Here is a 21,982-nt window from a genome sequence, read left to right as displayed (position 1 = left end):
GCAACTCCAGTACGAAAGGTTATACAACGACGAGAAGACAATTTTTAAATTGATGTTTTTGACTTAATGATCAGAAGTCACTGACTGTATTACCCATCGTGTAAATCTCTTAATTCGCGGATAGATAAGGTTAACAATCTGATAATAAACTTTCAATGGAATTTTCAAACGCCATGTAAATATCAGAAACAGAAACAAATGCAATTTTGCAATGTTGCGTCAATTTTCAAAAAAGATGATGCTGGATATATTACAATGATCTGTAAACATGAAGCAAGGACTTATTGAGGCAGCACAAGCTGAAAAAAAACACCATATAATTAGATCACATCAAATAATCTTGTTGTTCTTCATATTTTTTTCAATCTTGTCAATGAAATGTCATACTTTAGATGTTAAAAAACGATCTATTTTACTTTTGCATAATATTGAAATTTTCAAGTTCACTTCGATCGATATCCAGCGAAACTTATTATAATTATAGTAATACATAAAAATAGTTAATATTTATTACGAAGACGGACAGATTGAAATTTCGCACTCGAGATATATTTTTAATGTTATTTAATAAAGTTTTTAAATGTTATTTTTCGTTTAAATCACTTTTAGTTTAACGTACGTTATAGTTTGTTTTGTAAACATTTACATGCGTAGATATTTATTGCAAGAAATATATCTGAAACGGACGAAATTGCACACGCAGCTGCAGTACTCATTTAACGATAACACTGAAGATAATACATGTAGAAATGAACTATCCAAAGAAGGCAAAGATACGTACTTATTGGGTAAATTAAAATAAAAAGGCGTAGATAAATCCCGTTATAGATACGGAGAGCGAAATAGTATTCGAGAGTCCCGTGTAAAATCTTTGATTAAACACATCAATAGTAATAGAAATACAAAGAAAATATCAAAATTTTAATAGACGTTTGAGGGAATTTTCAAATATGGTACAATATTTGAAAAAATAGGCTAGTCTGCATGGTTTACCACAAACAGTACCTCATAACAGACATGACTCTGAACCTTAGATTGTGTTATCTTCTTGTGAATCAAAACAGTCGGTTTTTGACACATATTTACCAGCATTTCAGACAAATGGCACTGGATGTAGATATAAGAATATGAGCATGAGCATGAGCGTCAATGAAACAACTCACCATCCCTGTCATAATTTAAAAAGGTAAACCCTTATAGGTCAATGTACGGTCTTCAACACGGAGCATTTATAGACTAGATATGTCCACTGAACAGAATGAACAAATGTCTGGTCGCCTTGCTGTCCGCACATAATGTTTGCATCTATATATTCTTATGTCGTATGTCGGACTCTTATACTAGTATAATAGTCGCATGTCCTACGTATATGCCTTCAACATTGAGATAAGACATACCGTATTGTCAGCTATAAAAGACACCGATATGAAAAATCGGAAACAATTCAATTAATTACAGCCGATTCCATTGAGTGTGTAGGCAAGGGTAATCACTTTGGTTAGCTAAGGTATACGACAATCCTCGGAGTAGCCTGGTCTTATAACAGACAGATAGATTGGTTATCTGACGGTTGAGTTTACATTTAAAGGAGTGTAGTTCACCTGAACTAAAAATGACTTCACGGTTAAGCTAGTCGCGAATCAAGCTAACCAAAGATATTACCTTTGCCTTCACACTCAATAGAATCGGCTGTAAATTAATACCAGTATTAAACGCCCTATTGGCAAAATACATTCCACTCCTTTAGATTAAATGTTCAAAACACTGACCTTCCACGACAAATTCCCACATTGAGCTCCTTTAATTTATATTTCATTTCTAATTTTTAATATTGTCAATTTGATTTTGAATGGACAAAGTGTTTTAACTGGCAATATGAATTGATTCAATCTGAACCTGAGAAAGTTCAAATAAGAGTAAAAATGAGTCAAGTTGATCCTTAATATCAAATAAATATAAACAAACACCACGCGTGCAATCATAAATTATAAACAGAAAACTCAGATGACCATGTCTTAAAATCAAACGAGTGATACAATATATAACACAGAAATTTAAAGTTTGAGCAACACGAACCCCATGAAAAACAGATAGTGCCCTGTAAGAATCAGGAGTTCACACTGCAGTGTTGTTTTTTTTTTATACATTTTAGATAACACTGAAATTTCTACCAAAATAAAAAGAATTCTTTTATATTTGAAATCCAACAAATGAAAGTCTTTATTCAACGGTTCTGTTATTGTAGGAGAAAAAAATCGGTATATGACTGACTATCTTGCTATGTGTGTGCTACATGTAACTTGACAATATTAGAAAAAAATAAGCCTTTTTTCATATTAAACGTTTGGTAGATTTTGTCAAGCTAAAAAAAATATTGACGATCAAACTGTGATACTGTATCGCATGTTACAGAATTCTTCCAAAAATCATCATCAATAAGTTAAGTCGGTTAACATTGTAAGCAAGAGGACGATGAAACTACTTAGAAAATGGATAGATTAGAAACCAATCTTATCTGTTTAGATTTAACCTATTCTATGGTATCAGAAAGTACCATTATTTCATCGTTGCTCATGATAAATCAGAAATTAATTTTGCCAAAAAAAAAAATGCACAAATTAAAAGAAATAGATACTCTGCACCGTCCTTGATAATAGTTCGATAAGTTGGCTCGTCCTGTAGATATTCATGCAGCCAGAACTGCACGTGTTAGGTAGGAACATCTATGCATGTATAAAAAAAATCATCCAAATGCTAGGAAGGGATATCAGGTTACATTTTGTCAAGCACCAGGAGAAGAGTAAAGTAGTAAATTGCAGCAAACTTAAATCGACGTCAAAGTGTATGATTTCAACGTTACGTTGAAGTTTACGTTAGAACACATTTTATGTGTTACTAAAATTGAAATTTCTAAACTAATTTTTCACCGATTGTTTTCAAATTTTTTTTACATTGTGTTGGAAAAAGTATTTTCTGTTTAATTAATTAAAAATCTGATAATTCATAATTTTTGCCATAAGGGTCGTTTTTGCTTGTCGGGCGTCATATATATAATTAAAAATAAAAACTCGCACCACTTTAATGAAAACTAATCTACACAGAATACAAACAAACCAAAAATTAATTTAATTACTATTATTGATATATACTGAAGAATAAAAGTAAGTTTTGAAGCTTAGTTATTTGCATAACAATTGATAAGAAACCTGTTAATTGTATCATAATGCAATATAAGGAATTGAACTTATATTCAATGGGATAACATCTTTTTCCATACGTGGGGCGAGTTGGCATTACTAAATTCATCCTGGTTAATAATATATTTATCTAGATTTCACCGATTTCCATTAGGTGGGACCAGTTGGCAAGAGTTATATTAACAGAATTTAACATATATACAATGGGATAACATCTTTTTACATAAGTGGGGCGAGTTGGCATTACTAAATTCTTCCTGGTTAATAATATATTTATCTAGATATTATCGTTTTCTATTAGGTGGGGCGAGTTGGCAGGAGTAATATTAACGGGATTTAACACAGTTCACAAGTGGGGCGATTTGGTAATCCAGGTTGGGGCAGTTTTTTTTTTTAAAGTGGGGCGAGTTAGTGAAAAAGTGGGGCTATTTGCTAATGGGGCGATTGTCATGGATTCCCTTCAAATATATTCTAATGTCTTAAATTCTACAAACCACCTCTGTTCTATGGAAGATAATGATATAACTGGACTAGAAATACACACAACCTGTAATTAACTGCCTTTACAGCGCTTTCGCGCTTTGATTATGGTATGATATGGTTTTTGTTTCTTTCATTTACATTGGGGACTAAAGAAACGATCAGTGTGTATTGTTCGTTTTATAGAACTTGTTATAAGTGTGTATTTTGCATTATAAGCAGTCAACCTGACTACAAACTATCAATAGTTGTATATTCCGTGTGGAAAGAGGTCGGGTCAATTTCGAGTGTTATCTGACATCTAAAGATTCTTTAATTAGTTCAGACGTTGATATAACAATGAAAAGTCGACTGAACATGATTAATATTGCATCTTATATAATTCAAGGCGGAATTCGGTTTATGAACGAGAAACCGTAAAGCGTTTTCAATTTCGGTATTAGTTATGTATGTTATCTACGTATTATCCTGGTTCCCGGTACTACGTTCCGGGTATTAGCTATTTGATATATTTGATGTGTAACATTACAATCGGGTACCAGCCAATCTACGTGTGTATGTGTACATGATTTACCGCCAAAATGACCGACTTAAAAATAGTCCATAAACGCTCCGTATAATGATATGCAAATTCATAATTAATCGTAACTTTTTTTATCTTTGTATAATTAATATAACAAAATGGATTCCACAAAATTGAAAATAGCATTATTTTACGAGGATTTCTCATATTTTTTTCACTTCCGGCGCAGTAATACGTATGTTTTGAAGAAGCTCGAAGAATTTGACAAAGTGAATTGAGAAGGAAACGGATAGATATACGTTCTTGCTATCAGGTAAAACAATTTAAATGTACAGAACAAACACATTTACTTCACACAAATAGTACAGGCTTAAGCTTTTTATTGCCTAGCTTATACACGACTGTAGTCAAGTGTTTAAACGACGGCGGTGACCTACAAGGTACGGGTCATACTGGGTCAAGTCTAAATATGTAAACACATATCCACGTGCTATTAGGTAGAACGCATCGTAATGCAATATCTACATTTTTTCCTCCTTTATACATCGTTTAACCAGATATATTTCTCCTTTTTACATCGTTTAACCAGATTTATTTCTCTTTCAAATACACTTAAACACGGGTTGTATGTACGTATCTTTTCTAGTGTTTTCTTGTTGTTATTAAAGTTCATCTGTTGATGTTTAGAAATTTTTGAACGACTGATCACAGGAGTGAATGAATGCAACAATTATATATACTGAAGACTTGGGCTGTACAATGATAGTGTACGTATATCATACTGATAATCATTCTAGCAGTAATTATGTTAATTTAGGATGTAATGTCTAATGACAGGAATTCATGAGCTATGCCTCAGGCTTTCTGAAAAAATATCAATGACAAGGTAAACAGGAACAAAACATTGACACGAATGATGCTCTCTTCTATGTTATATAGTTATTTAGGTATATGTGTTGCACAAGTTTCAATTAAACTTAAGTTATAAAACTTTTTTTCAGGGCACAAACCCACTTTAAAGAGACTTGTCTACTGCCATATGCATACCCATCCTATTTTCACGCACCATTTGCAAGCAAGAGACTGAATGGTTTGCAAAATTAAAAATCAGGACGGTGTCCAATTAAAACAAAAGAATTAAACTGGATGAATATTGTAGGAGAAATCTAGACATGCTAGAGGAAAGTTTTGATTTGTGAAATTGGTTTTCCTGAAAAGTCATTCATCCTAGCCTGCAGAAAGGAACTATAACTGTCCACCACCAACTGACGAGCTAATGTTGAGCTTCACATATGGAATTACTCAAATACCATCAATGTCTATGTTTTCAGCACAAATTTCACAATTTATGACACAGCTGTGCTTTTTTTATACCGTTAAAGAGTTGTATACCAAATTTTATTTTTTTATCAATAAATATATATTATATTAATTGTGTCATCTAAGAACAAAGTCTTGTATTTTGCCAAAAGATGCATACTAGTGAATGAAAGTGGTGCAGTTCATTTTGCTTTGGTATCAGGGTTCTCGCTAAGGATTTTTGAAGGCGAGTCCAGGGACTCGTCATTTTTGGCCATGTTGAGTCCGACAGCAAGAAGAATATATTTTACTGCAATATAATGTAATATTTTAGTCTCCATGGCCTAAAAGAACAATGAAATGACATTAAATTTAGATTACTTTTAAACTTTTGCATTTTTGTGTTTGACTGTGTTCATTTTATACAAAATATTTCAATCTTGATGCATCTGTGGACTCACCAGTTTTGAAAATGGTGAGTCCAAACAGATTTTGATGAGTCCAGGACTCATGGACTCGCCTTAGCGAGAACCCTGGGTATATAGAATTGAATTACAATTGTTCATGTTATTGGAATGCATATAAAAATAAGGAGATGTGGTACAATGTATATGATATTTAGTGAGTTTATCAAGCAAAAGTGAATAAGAAATAGGTATAAGCAGTTACAGGTACTACTGTACAATCTCAAACAAGGAGAAAAACTCATACCGTAAAGAGAATTTCATATTTACAAGTAAGTTTTGTTTTTGCGTTGAATAATTTTCTTCTATTGTTTTAATTACAAATATGGGAAGTGGTTAAAATGCTAATGAGACAGCTGTTATGGCCACAGAGCCTTAATTGAAAACTTCTTTTTCATTCATACCGGTAGATTTTGCCTGGAGTAAGAAACATATCTGCCAACTTTTCAAAATGCACATGGGGGTTTTACGTGAAAGATGGTTCATATAGTCATACAAAACCTTCAAGGGGGCCTTCAAATGGAAGCAGGACAAGTCGCCCCACTGGCTAATCGGCCCACTTTTTAAAAAAGCACCACAAACTGATTTATCAAATCACCCCACATGTGAAATTGGTTAAATCATGTTTAATATTACTCCTGCCAACTCGCCCCACATGTGAAATTGGTTAAATCATTTTAAATCAGGGTTCTCACTAAGGATTTTTGAAGGCGAGTCCAGGGACTCGTCATTTTTGGCCACTGTGAGTCATGGTAACTGTGTTCAGTTTATATAAAATATTTCAATATTGATGTATTTGTGGACTCACCAGTTTTGAAAATGGTGAGTCCAGACAGATTTTGTTGAGTCCAGGACTCATGGACTCGCCTTAGCGAGAACCCTGTTTAATATTACTCCTGCCAACTCGCCCTACTTATAAAAAAACGGTAATTTTTAGATTAATATATATATATATATAATTAAAAATAAAAACTCACACCACTTTAATGAAAACTAATCTACACAGAATACAAACAAACCGAAAATTAATTTAATTACTATTATTGATATATACTGAAGAATAAATGTAAGTTTTGAAGCTTAGTTATTTGCATAACAATTGAAAAGAAACCTGTTAATTGTATCATAATGCAATATAAGGAATTGAACTCATATTCAATGGGATAACATCTTTTTCCATACGTGGGGCGAGTTGGCATTACTAAATTCATCCTGGTTAATAATATATTTATCTAGATTTCACCGATTTCCATTAGGTGGGACCAGTTGGCAAGAGTTATATTAACAGAATTTAACTTATATACAATGGGATAACATCTTCTACATAAGTGGGGCGAGTTGGCATTACTAAATTCTTCCTGGTTAATAATATATTTATCTAGATATTATCGTTTTCTATTAGGTGGGGCGAGTTGGCAGGAGTAATATTAACGGGATTTAACCACAGGGGGGTCTCAACATGGGATTTTGGGTACAGGTGTGCAGCTGGGATTTTAAAAACACCCCCCATTCATATATTGAATAATTGTGAAATCCCTACCTATACATATATTTCACAGCGAAATCATAACCCATTCATATATTTATCAGCTCAAATAGTACCAGATATATCACAATCGGTCAATTACTACCTATTGATATATTTCCTCGGTAAAATTGCACCCCATTGATATATTTGACGGATCAAAAAAGGGACCCATTCCAGCGGCACATATGTATATACCTTGATATAGGAAGAGACCCCCCCCCGTGGATTTAACACAGTTCAAAAGTGGGGCGATTTGGTAATCCAGGTTGGGGCAGGTTTTTTTTTAAAGTGGGGCGAGTTAGTGAAAAAGTGGGGCTATTTGCTAATGGGGCGATTGTCATGGATTCCCTTCAAATATATTCTAATGTGGTTTTTGGCTTCTTCTTGCATTAACAAGCTTATAGCCATTGTTGAATTAATTGTTTTCTTTAAATAGTCGACAAAATTGCTCTTACAAAATTTCCATTTGGGAGCCTCGAGCTCGATGGGGGAAATACTCTGCAAATACTGACAGTTGGCAGGTATGGTCATAAAAAAAGTTGACATGTTACTATGTACATTTACCATTATGTTACTTGATGTTCTTGCTATACACACAGTACAGAGACTAGTCAATCTTTGTGAACTATTTTTTTATGGGAGTCATAGAATATGCGTATACAATCAATAATTAAAAATAGTCTATTTATATTGAAAAGGAAAAGTTCTTATATGTCTAAAGAAGAGGGACGAAAGACACTAAAGGGACAGTCAAACACATAAATTTAAAGCAAACTGACAAGGCCATGGCTAAAAATGCATTTCATGGCGAGTGCAGAAAATATACTGTAAACAGTAGACTATAGATACATGTATAGGTGAACTAAGGTACAAAAGAACTCTAAATCTTAAATTCTACAAACCACCTCTGTTCTATGGAAGATAATGATATAACTGGACTAGAAATACACACAACCTGTAATTAACTGCCTTTACAGCGCTTTCGCGCTTTGATTTTTGGTTGAGGCTGGAGGCTTGAGAATTCTTGAGATATCAACAAATCCAGTTTCAACAGATGAACACACACACACAACTATAAATTACTTATTGATTAGACTTTTGTCATTTAAATATGTCCAATCATAAATGACTTTAACTACCAGGAAAACAAAATCTCTGAATTTAAGGCACTATTTATTGTGTAAGTACAGGACTATTTTGACAATGGACAAACATTTAATCCAATAGAAGTGAATGTTAACGAAAATTGTTTACAAATATCTAAACAAATATGTTTAATCTTTTCCAGGTGATGTGTATGATGTATGTGCAATTTGTTTGGATGATTATGAAGAGGGCGAAAAGTTACGGGTCCTGCCATGTGCTCATGGTAAGTATTATTGTCACATCAGAATTTTTGTCAGATGACCTTCTTTAAGGCCTACTGATCAGCAACCAAATATAATACATTAGGTTGTAGAATGTAACATATTTCAAGTGGAATAAGAGCTCATTTACAAACACAAAATTTAAGAGACATAGTATGTCAAGCTTATCAGGATGAGCATGTGTTTAAATGAGATTTAAAAATGCTAGTTCTATACATGTCTGCAGGAAGACATATGAACCCACCTAGACACATTATTCTGACTCCTAGCTGACCAGTCTTTGCTCTTAACTCCTAAATGATTCATGCACAGCAGAGACACAGCAAATTTTCTAGTCTTATGACCCACTCTGGATTCAACCCACAATATCCTTCACTTAAGGCCAGCATGCTACCAGGGTTGAGTTCAATATTGTAGCAGCTATGTTGTAGCAGCTACATAGCTGCTATCAATATCTATGTAACAACTAGTCTATAGCTACATGTTCAATAGTCAAAATATACGTAGCTGCTATGATATTGAACGCAACCCTGGAGTCAACCAAGGTGTTTGATGGGTAATGACAGATACAATTGTTGTTTATACATCAATTTACATCCACATAAATATTCAAGGACATTTTGAGGCCAACTTAGTGCAAATTAGCTATGTATTGGGTTTATTTGTTCTTACAAAATACAAAGCAAAAAGTTGGATTAGATAGTCTATACAAGTTAACAAAAAATTGTTCCAGCTTGCTGAAAATAAAATGACAGCTAAATATGTTTATGTCCTTATTGCAATGACCTTTGTCATTAAAGGATTATAGTTTTAATATATCCAGAATCAATATATATTAGAATTTAGAATTTTATAACCAAAAGAATAAGATTTTTTTGTTGTTTATTTTAGTTTACCATATAAAGTGTATAGATCCATGGCTTACTAAGAGAAAGAAGACATGTCCTGTATGTAAACGTAAAGTTATACCAGGGAGTAATCCCGACTCAGATTCATCAGACGAGGACACAGAGAATGAGTCAACAAATGAACGTACTCCATTACTAATGAGTAACAATAATCAAGTAATGACTACACCAAGGAGATCTACATTTGATAATTCTGGTATGCTATAGTCAAAATGACACTATTTTACTGTTCACTTGTCTAAAAAAAATAATAATAGCATTTATCATGCTGCATTCACACATAATTTGAATTCATTCGCATAAACTAGTTTTACGTCCAAACGTTGATTCTAATTAGAATTGCAATGAGGATCAAATTAGCATTACAGTCCGAACTACATTAACTTTGAAATCACATCAACAAAAAAAGATTTCTGATGCGAATTAGTGAATCTCAATTAAAAAAGCGAATTCAAATCGCATTTGATTCTAATTCAATTTGAATTAAATGTACGTGTGAACTAGGCATGAGAGTCTGAGAGTGAATGATAAATAAGAAGCTACCATTTTAATTTTTTGGAGCTTGCAAATTTATTTTGTGAAAAGACAGTGATCCTTGATTCCATCTGCAGCGTCACATTTAGGTTCAGTGTATTGTTAAAGTTTATTAGACATCAATTACTTTGACAAACCAATATGGAATTTTCTGAAATTTAAACAGAATCTTGTTTATGACCAAAAAAACAGTGTTCCAAGCAAAATCTTGAAAATATATATTTTCATTTTTATGTATTTTACTGTCAGATGAAAGGATTCTCTTAAGCTTTTTAATAGAAATGATTAAGCGATAATGTCTGAAGTAAACCTCTGAAAATATTTTCTTCAATTTCTAATAAGGACTTCATTTATTATATGCCCCATTTATGGGCATTATGTTTTCTGGTCTGTGAGTCCGTCTGTTCATCTGTTCGTCTGTTTTGTATTCCGTCTATCTGTCCCGCTTCAGGATAAAGTTTTTGGTCGAGGTAGTTTTTAATGAAGTTGAAGTCCAATCTACTTGAAACTTAGAACACATGTTCCCTGTGATATTATATTTCTGATTTTTTTATGCCAAATTAAAGATTTTTCCACATTTTCACGGTACATTGAACATAGAAAAGGATAGTGTACTTTGAACACATTTTTGTTTACAGTTTGGGATTAAATGTTTTTAACATGATAAATAGTGACCTTTCATTGATTCAATGAAACCCTTACATTTTATTTTATTTTATTTTATGATATTTACAAAATTTTTGAAATTCATAGGAGTCACTTTATAGATATTATAACTTTCACTTCAATTTCTTAATAAATTCTTGATTAATAATAGTCTACAGCTTTTTAGATTTTGTAAGAGTATATAATTTGGTGTACAGCATTTTGGTCCAATTCTTAGAAAACTTCATTGTAATTTCTTTTAAAAAAACATCCCCTCAATTACTAAGAAGAATATAGTTATGTATTGTATCTACATGCAACTAGGATAGTTTACTCCTTAAATAGGTTACCATGTTCCTTGTTACATGCTTAATTGACATTCTTTGAACAGGTTTTAATTTAAGATTCTATTTAAGCAGCAACTTTATCCCTTGCTTTTTTGTTCCATCAGTTTGAGTTAATATCTAATATAATATCTTATTACATTTTAATTGTAGGACTACCTGAAGCTGTAAGACATGAAGTCACTACCGTTCATGTGCGTACTCACAGAATAGAGGATTCAGATACAGACTCCGATGATAATTCACTTTACCATACAGTGGGAGAAAGCCCAGAGCCACATTCTAGACCAAATACTGGAGCCATTAATATTACGTATGAAAGTTCCAGTGAGGAATCTGACGAAGAGAGTGATGAGGAAGAGAATGCTGAAAGGGGCACTGGGGAACATAGCGATGAGGGTGCTAATGGGAACACTGTTGTAGTTGTCATCAACAATGACAAATCAGATAAAACTGTTAATCATGTTGTTTGAATGTGATATTTAAAAGTGGTTTGGTTTTATTTCATTTTATTCCGATTTTGATGTGATACTCCATGATAAAATGTTAGAAATATTTTGTATAATTTATTTATTTAAATGTATGTTATGTTTATGTTTATGTTTATGCTTCATATAAATTACTTGCTACTATTTTGTACTATTGTTTAAGCAAGGTCATTCTTTTAATCTGTAGAATCAATACTGGTAATAAATTAAGTTTTAATAGGCTATTTGCCAATTCCTGTAATTATACCCGTAATTAGAGATCCCTAAAAAAAGTTGTCTCCCTCATGAGGGACATTAATTTTAATTTACAATGGAGAGCTACCAGAAAGAGCAAATCTACCTGTGCGTAATGTGAGTAATTTATAAGGTTTTCAAATCTTTTAATAACATCAATTAGTTGTTTAGCTAAATACTTTTGATATCAGAAATTATTTTTTGATGAAAAATTAGTTAAACCGCCGATATATCACTTTCAATTCATCATGCTTTGCTTTGGCTAAAGCCAATTGTATCCGGTATGGAACCAGTCTACGATTGACAAAGGAAAGTAATTGGTTTTAAAAGTGTTTAACAACAGAATCAAATCGGTAATTGGCAAATGGACTATTTGGTCCATAATATTAAAACATTTGAATGTCATTTTCCTAACATTTATTTTTTGTTAGAAATTGATTTTTTTTTTTAATTTTGTAAAAAATTCTGAAAAATCCTCTGAATCAGATAAAAAATTCTATGATCATTTCAAAGATCTAGATTATATAATGCTGTTGCATGATAAAAAGATATTCTTATCATAAGAAATTCTGAACAGAAATTTTGTAGGATTACAACCTGTTTTCAGATAGTTAATCAAGCCAGGTAAGGCCCTTGTTTTCTTGTTATGGCTCTTGTTCATGTTTATTTTATCAATTTTTGTACAATTAGATAATTATGATAATCCTTATGATTTTTTAAAACACTCCATTTTTGTAAGAGTTGATCCCTTTTCAATTTTAGTAATTATTTATCCTTTTGGCAGAAAGATATTTTGTAGCGATTCTTCATGTTGGAGTTACTAGGTATGATGGAAAGGGAAAATGCTCTTTGAAGAGAACTAGAATTAATATCTTATGACGTCAAATTGTCTAATTGGACAAAAGCTCCGATTAATTACCGGTATATAACATATATGCAGTAGGGATATACTTTTTGTAGATAAAATTTTCAATTTTACAATGTTTTAATTGCAATTACAACAGTTGTATATTAGTTGTATATATGTAATATATGATATAATCCATACTTTTATAATCCTGATAACTTCATGTTATAATTATAATTAGTTCTACAGTTACATTTCTAGAAGTTTTGTGTAAAAGTGTGATATTTTGATAAATGTGTTGATCTTTGATAGTTCTTTCACTGATGAGGATGTGTAATAACTATTGTAACTTATGTAATATTTATTCTGGGACAGGGCATTTTAGTTACATTTTTGATTTTATAATAGGCCACCTTCAAGTGATGTCCTTCACCAGAAAAGTTTGTTTATTATACACGCCTTTGTGACATCATTTACTAGATAGAGAGGACCACCTGTATCCCTACACTATTTAAGTTCATCAAGCGTCTTCGTGAATGTCATTCATTATGCAGTATAAATTAGAAATAATGTTTGTTTCGTAGGTACTTAATCACAATGCCCTACTGACAGCAGGATAGCAACATTTTTTTTTCAACCACTCATTTAAAATTGGAAGGATGTGATATGCCCCTAAATGCATGAATGACATTTACTGTAAACAAAAATATTGACAAAAAATGCAATAAACTTGAAGGTGGTCTGTTAGAGCATATATTCATTATCATATGCCATGCTATTTATAGATATATAATTGACAAAAATCATTATAACAAATACACTAAATGAAAACACCAATATTTTAAGTTGTCATCAATTTATTGACTCTAATAAAAGTTGTCATCAGTCCTTTAAGATATCAGTTTATTTTAGAAACAAGGTTTACATGCAGTTTTCCTTCCATTTTCATGTTGTAAGGGGAAAGTTTTGATGTCTCAGAAAGTAAGAACTTGTATCATATGAACAAAAACAACTTTATTCAAATCTTTATTCATCATAGATTTTCATCTTTATTTGATTTACTTATCTCTTGGTCAAGTGAATAATCTGCATGTGATAAATTGTCAATAAGGTGAGAACACATACTTTCCTTTTGAAGAAAAAAACCCACAATGTGTATTTATAGTTATCGCACTGACACATTGTTCATTAAACATAACCATTGTCTCAATATGAAAATTTAATCAGTTATTTTTTTTGGGCACAAAGTAATATGGATTTGTACAGATGAAAGATTGGTTAAAAAAATAAATCATATATATTATATAATAAAGTAGCAACAAACAGTTAATAGTACAAGTTATCATCCTGTGATGACTGTTCCTCTAACAAAATAAAATAAAATGATCAGAAGAAAATTAAAATGTTTAAACCCTATTTTTTGTTTAGATGTATCCAGACGGATTGTATGTTTATATATTTTTACTTAATTACCCATGCAGTACAACTTGGATATTATTTTCTTGAATTTGTGTGTGTTGTTTAAATACATAAAAAAGATGATTAAAGTCCATTTATTATAAGTGGCATAATCTTGGAAAATTCATTTTTGTAGAATTTCAGTTAAACAAAAATCTAAATTATTAAAACTTTTTTATTTGGAATTGAAACCTGTTTGATATTTAGAATATGTTCATGCTTTGCAGTTTTGTGATTTTGCCTAAGCAATAAATATGCTTCAATTATACTATTTTTTGCTGTAATCAATTACTAGTGGTGTACAAACTTTTATTAAACAATTTATACATTCTAGTCCTTAAAATAAATAAATTTGTAAATAAAATATTATGATAATTGATTACTGTGAAATTATTTTATTTTGTGGATATCAATATCTGTGAGTTGAGCAAAAATGTATTTTTAATTGTCTTGGATATTTGCTATAAATTGGAAAAAATAGCACTTCTTAAAATTTGATGATTTCTAAGTCTCTGGATTTATCTACATTAGGAATGCTCAAAGCAAAAGAAAATTGAAAACTAAGTAATTGAACACTTGAGGATGAATATTATCAAAAAGGACCTGGATAGAATAGCAAAATCCTTCCATTTCTAAATTTATCAATGGAGAATTTTTGTAAGGTATGCCATCAATCATGTCATTCCCAAAGTATAGCACCATCAGCATGGGCTGATGAAAGTATATTAAAGGCTTCAAACGTCTCACATTTCAGTGATAAGTGGTTTTAATACATTTTATTTTGAATTGATAAAGTTGTAAAGGATGAGCTATCTTTCTTAATGAGTGATAAGTGATTTCATATACATTTAATAGTTGTATCAAATTCAAGTTACTCTTAATCTCACACTTTTGAGTTGTAAATAAACAAATATAAATGTATGTTTTTGGTCATTGTAAAGTTTCAGGAATTCTGTTAACTGAAAAAAAGTGTCTTAATATATTAATCCTATTTATACCAGACTATTGTTAATGATTTATCAGTCGGAAAGCAAGCCCTTAGAAACGACCGTTGTTGCTACTTTCTTAAGACAACAATGGAACTGATATTAAAACCCGCCATTCTGAAATTGCGTTAATTTCGCGGATTTTTTTTTTGGCGCCAATTTGGAAGTTTATCCTTTTTTCAGTTTCCTACTTGCCATTAGGGTCTGAAATAGATTTATTTCGATTTGTTAAGCATGGATTTTATTATCAAAAGGGGGAAAAAATTCTCAAACATGTCAAATTGGCCGTCTTTTAACGATCCCGTAATGCCGTTGATCGTCGTTTAAAATTATTTTCTTCTTTTTTTTTTCATATATTATATAACAAAGACTTTATGTACTATACAAACAATTAATAATACGTATTTCAAAATAAAAAAAAAATCAAGTATAACGTTCTATCACCCCTTGGGAAACCCCGTTTGAACTAAATTCCAAAAATAAAGACATTTTTGACATTGTAGTTTTTTCGGTCTTACACATTGATGTCACCTTGCATCTAAACAGTCAATGTTGTACACATATTTAGTATGTTTGTTTGAACAAGTAATGGCGAGATCAGCTGTGAATATTTGACTGGATTAATTATTCTCTTTAAGTCAGTGAAATGTATGACTTTACTAAAACAAGGTAAGGAAATCTTATACTGTCTTTGCACAACACTAACTGCTTTAGTAACCGACATAAAACTCATGCAAAAGTAAACGAAAAAGTATTGTCCTAAATTTGAACTTAGGCAGCCAACAACCATTTCAATTTCTGGTGGGGGTAGGGGGTGGTGGCTATTGAGTATTAATTGTTTTGAAGAAAAAAAGTTTGTTACCAATTTTTTGATAAAAAATAATTTGTTTTTGACCCTGTGAAAAAAAATGTTTGTTTTACCCTCAGCTGCCATTTAATGAAATGCTAAAATTGAAAAGAGAAGAATTGTTTTCAACTTGTCAGGGAAAAATCCATAGTTCTCCCCTCCCTGAAAACAAATGGTTGCTGCCCAAACAATCTCTTTCAGAGTATCATTTTAATCAATCTTTATTCAAAGCATTATCATACTGACATGAAGTGTGACTTAATTTTGACTAGTGATCTAAAACATAATTGTTGACTTTAATAGCCCCCAGAAACTGCCCTGAAATACTTTCATATAAATATAAAAATGCATAGATTGTTATAATGGTGCTAATCATGAACTTGAAAATAAATAAGATTAAAATAGACTCAGTAATATTTTTCTTTTTCTAGTTTTTTTAATGTTTTTATTATTTTTTTCAAATAGAAAAAGAAAAATATTACTGAGTCTATTTTAATCTTATTTATTTTCAAGTTCATGATTAGCACCATTTATTTATTGGTTTAGTGTGTTATTTTTATAATTTGAGTCCATTCATTAGAACTATAACTTGCATGAAATCAAATGAGACATTTGTTCATACAAGGATTGCAAACTAATTTTCCTTTTATTTAAAACAATGAAGATTTTACATTCAGAATGCTTTCATTATGATCTCTTTTAAGTATAAATGAAAAAGGTAGGACCTACTTGCAAGTGTCAGTAATGAAAAGAAACTCCTGTTTTTTTTATCATTTTGATACTGTCTTGATCCATTACTCATGAATATTTAGACTACCCCTTGTATAAATTGAGTAGACATTTATTTCTGTGTTAGAATAATTTGGTTGCAGCAGTAAAAATACCTACCAAAACATGAATATTAAATTAACTCTTGGAATTTTAAATTAGTATTGAATTTATATTAACCCTATTATGGCACATAGGGACACATCTAGGGCCTATTTCACTGGGACTGAGTTCTGAAAAGTGATAAAATGTGTTTTTCTATTTTTTGGCACATGTTTACAGTATCAAAATGTATTTAAGAGTTTATTTTTAATAATATCCACTTGTAAATAACAGCATATGGTGTTTGATATAACAAAAGTTTGTTCCAGGTTCATGATAGTGTCAAACAAAGGGACGTAACTCGTGAATTACCGTCGGCCCCGCTTCGTCAGAAATATCGAAACTTCTAACTGGCACATTTGCGTATCTGTGCATATCAACTGGCACAAATTTGACATATCATAGTCAAAGTTATGTTACATAACATAATTTAAATTCAGCATAGCTTCCCGAGAAGTTAAGAAAGAAAATTACGATTTAAATTTCTTTTGACCACGTTTTTTGGTCAACACCTACACTTTGAAGACATATTTTGAAGGAAAAAAATGAGTTAAATCCATAATTGAGTTAATGAAAATATTCCTTATATACTCAAAAATGTTCACTTAAAAGCAAATTAGTTTAAATTCATTGTAATAGCTACAAATTCAAAAAAACGGGCTTCACTTTTTTTGGTAAAAAAATGCCCATATATGGTAATCACATGACGTCCATTGTTGCTTTAAGAAATAGGGTCAAACCGGGGTCAGCTTTCCGACTGTTATACAATAAAGATGAGAAAATATATTGCGTTTATCTAATATATGGACAGTCAAAGGTGTGGACATATCTACATTTGAATGACTGGTCTTAGGCTGGTGCTGCTGAATACAGGAAATAGTTCCTTCTCTCTCTGTCCATCTAATCCCTCTGTATTCAGTCTAGGAATTTGATTGGCAGTTTTTCAGTAAATATATTAAGTGTATCTTCCACCATACCTCAATAATTTAATTTTGGATGTAACACGTTTCCTGATTGGCTGACGTTATTTTGTTATGAGCCCATAGACAGAATTCAGTCATGTGACCGTGACGTCATCAACGTTTTTTCATGGTTTTCTACGGTTTAAAATGGAATTTAGAATTAAATTATAAAAAATGACTGAAATATTTTTTCTGTCTATTCAAAATAACATAAAAAATGTGGTGCACACTGTTAAATAACCCGCTACGCGTGTTATTTAGTGTGCACCATATTTTATTATGTTATTTCTTCATAGACAGAAAAAATATAACAGTCATTCCTTAAATGGAAAAATAAAATTATTTAAAATAATGCACACAGCTGTTCCATTCATTTTGATCACTCTGATTGAAGGCAGTCCTACAGTAGACCATATAGTATCTTAAAATTTTGAGAAAGGAAGGAGTGATTTAGAAAATGAGGAAAAATATGGTTATTTTTTGTGAAGTAAAAATGAAAAAGGCTGAAGTTTGATACTATCGATGTTCTAAGTTTTAATCCTTATATTATCTTGTTTAAGATTTTGTATTGCCCTCAGTATTCTCTCTTGATCTTAATCTTGGTTTCAAAATGAAATCAGAAATATGACCTACTAGCTATAGCTTTAAAAGACTTCAGAGGGTATTCAAATCTCAGTTATTAAACTTGTTTAACATCGCCACATTCTGCATGTGCCTGTCCAATGTCAGGAGCTGGTAATTCTGCGTTTGTAGTTTGTTGTTGTATGTTATATTTGTTTTTTGTTTACTACTTTAATTCAGGTCATTTGTTTTCTTGTATGAAATGTTTTACATTTTTCATTTCCTTTTAAAGCTGACTATGCATTATGGGGTTAGCTCATTAACTCACCTGGCCTAAAAGATGTACAAACACATCACCATCACCAAAACACAATTTTGTCATGAATCCATCTGCATCCTTTGTTTAATATTCACAAAGACCAAGGTGAGCGACACAGGCTCTTTAGAGCCTCTAGTTTTTGATAGGTGACCTATAATTATTAATATCTATGACGCTTGGTCTCTTATGAAGAGTTGTATAATTGGCAATAATATCACATCTTATATTTGTCAAGCCTGCGACTTTTGTCACAAAATTCTCAACATAAGGATAGTGATCCCTCAGCAGAGTAAACTTACTTATTCAAAGTTTTAAATTTTAGAAGGTGGAAGACCTGGATGGTTCATATTTTCTATTTGAATAGATGCCTTATGTTATGAAGTTTCCATCTGTCACATGTCCATTGTCCTTGGCCTCATTTTCATTTCATGAATCAGTGAACAAGGTTAAAATTTGGCGGTCAAGTCCATATCTCAGATACAATAAGCAAAAGGTCTAGTTTATTTGGAGTATGGAATGATTGTAAGGTGTACGGTTGGGTCCAACTGGCAAGGTTCATCTGACCTTGATCTCATTTTCATGGTCTAGTGGTTACATTTAAGTTGTTGTGTTTGGGTCTGTTTTTTCTTATACTGTATGCAAATAAACTCATCATAGATACCAGGACAAAATTTAGTATATACACCAGACATGCTTTTCGTCTACAAAAAACTCATCAGTGACTTAATGATTGTAAGGTTTAAAAGTGTACTGTCTTGGTTGGGTCCAACTGGTAAGGTCAATCTTTTACCTTGACGTCATTTTCATGGTTCAGTGGTTATAGTTAAGTTTTTGTGTTTGGGTCTGTTTTTATAAAGTACTGTATGCAATAGGTCTATTGAGTCCAACTGCCAAGTGCCATCTGACCTTGACCTCATTTTCATGGTTTAATGCTTATAGTTAAGTTGTTGTGTTCAGGTTTGTTTTTCTCATACTATATGCAATAGGTTTTCTATTTTTGGTGTATGGAATGATTATAAGGTGTACATGTCCAAGTTGGGTACAACTGGCAAGTGTCATCTGACCTTGACCTCATTTTTATGGTATAGTGGTTAATAGGTAAGTTGTTGTGTTCGGGTCTGTTTTTAAAGTACTGTGTGCAATAGGTCTACTATATTTGGTGTATGGAATGATTGTAAGGTGAACATGTCCAAGCTGCGACCAACTTGCAAGTTTCATCTAACCTTGACCTCATTTTCATGGTTCAGTGGGCTAAGTTAAGTTTTTGGTCTTTTTTTATAATTCTATATGCCATAGATCAACTATATTTGGTGTATGCAAATATTTATGGATGTACATGCAAGTCTTGCAGGTTTTGTTTGACCTTGACCTCATTTTCATGGTTTATTGCTCAGTGTTAAGGTTTTTTTTATTTTGGTCTGTTATTCTTAAACTATAAGCATTAGATCAACTATATTTGTTGTATTGGAAGGATTGTAAGCTGTACATATCTGCCTAGCATGGTTCATCTGGCCTTGACCTCATGGTTCAGTGCTAATAGTTAAGTTGTTGTGTTTGGGTCTGTTTTCTTATACTGAACGCAATATATCTTTTATATTTGGTGTATCGAATGATTGTAAGGTGACCATTTGGGTCCAACTGGCAAGGTACATCTGACCTTGATCTCATTTTCATGTTCAGTAGGCAAAGTTAAGTTTTTGGCCTTTTTTATAATTCTATATGCTACAGATCAACTACATTTGGTGTATGCAAATATTTAATGATGTATATGTCAGTCTTGCAGGTTTTGTTTGACCTTGACCTTATTTTCATGGTTAATTGCTGTGTTGAGTATTTGGCTTTGGTCTGTTTTTCTTAAACTATAAGCATTTGGTCAACTATATTTGTTTATTGGAAGGATTATAAGATGTACATATCTGCCTAGCATGGTTCAGCTGACCTTGACCTCATTTTCATAGTTCATTGGTCAATTTTTAGTTTTGTCTTTCTTAGAAACTATAAACAATAGGTCAACTATATCTAGTGTATTAAATGATTGTGTTATATACCTGTATTTCTCATTTGGTTTAGAAGAACATAACAGAAGAATGGTGAATGTAACACCAACAAAATTTGAATTTAATTGTTGTTTTGTGGTAATACATATTGTATTCATCACTTTCGGTTGAGGCAAACTTAGGTTAGAAACAAACAAATTCAGCAATTTTTGAATTTATAAAGAAACATAATTCTAGATAGGCTAAAGTGAAGCTACTGAAATTCAAACTTGATCTGTGTTTAGTGGTATATAAACTATGCATTGTGTACAAGTTTCAATACATTTAGTCGAGGCAAACAAGAATTAGAGAACGGAAACTAAAATTCAGCAATTTATCCAATTATAAAGGGCATAACTATAGAAAGGTTAAAGGGATGACACTAAAATTTGAACTTGATCTGTGTTTAATGGTAATGAGTAGCATTGTGTTTAAGTTTCATAATATTTGGTTGAGGCAAACTGAAGTTAGAGAATGGAAACCAAAAAAATTTTCCATCTAGAAAGGGGCATAACTCTAGCAATGTTAAAGTGATGCCACCAAAATTCAAACTTGATCTGCGTTATGTGGTTAATCATAAAGGAAATCAACTTTTTAGACATTTGCTGTGTAATAGCTGTCTACTTGAATTGCTGCTTTGGTCATGCAAAACAGATGGGCATCTGCTTTCATACAATGTTGAATGGGACATAGAAAAAGTGATGCTTCACAAATTCCAACTTGATCTGTGTTTTGTGGTTATCAGCATTGTGTTCAAGTTTCCTAGTATTTGGTTAAGGCAACCTTCAGTTAGAGAACGGAAACATAAATTACAGCAAATCTTCCAATTCCAGCCACCAAAATTTTTGGTATTGTGATAAAGTTTTAAAACAGTTGGTTGAGGCAAACTAAAGTTTGAGAAAGGATATCCATTTTGGTATGTAGGTAAGAACAAGGCTTAAACTTGATGTTCCCTTTACTACGGCAGGGGCATAATATTCTTCTTCAATCATGCAAGCAAAAAACACTGATTTTGTGTAATAGCAGTCTTGTTCAAATTACTGCTTTGGCCATGAGCTAAAAAAAAACTTTTAATGCGTAATAAC

At 31.8% G+C, this 21,982-nt stretch overlaps 1 protein-coding gene across 1 annotated transcript in view; it reads left to right on the top strand.

The window, feature by feature from the left end:
• The window catches only part of LOC134712328 (E3 ubiquitin-protein ligase RNF13-like), a 39,573-nt gene extending 24,878 nt beyond the window's left edge, over positions 1 to 14,695 (top strand). The window contains exons 9-11 of the mRNA XM_063573769.1: positions 8,780 to 8,860; positions 9,750 to 9,962; positions 11,443 to 14,695. Of these exons, the coding sequence (XP_063429839.1) occupies positions 8,780 to 8,860; positions 9,750 to 9,962; positions 11,443 to 11,762 (614 nt within the window). The 3' untranslated portion in view covers positions 11,763 to 14,695. The remainder of the gene's footprint in view (positions 1 to 8,779; positions 8,861 to 9,749; positions 9,963 to 11,442) is intronic.
• The last annotated feature ends 7,287 nt before the right edge of the window (positions 14,696 to 21,982 follow it).

The sequence above is a fragment of the Mytilus trossulus genome, chromosome 3 (assembly GCF_036588685.1).
Source record: "Mytilus trossulus isolate FHL-02 chromosome 3, PNRI_Mtr1.1.1.hap1, whole genome shotgun sequence".
Taxonomy (NCBI): Eukaryota; Metazoa; Mollusca; class Bivalvia; order Mytilida; family Mytilidae; genus Mytilus; species Mytilus trossulus.
Note: the sequence above shows the minus strand (reverse complement) of the source record. Positions and strands in the feature narration are given on the sequence as shown.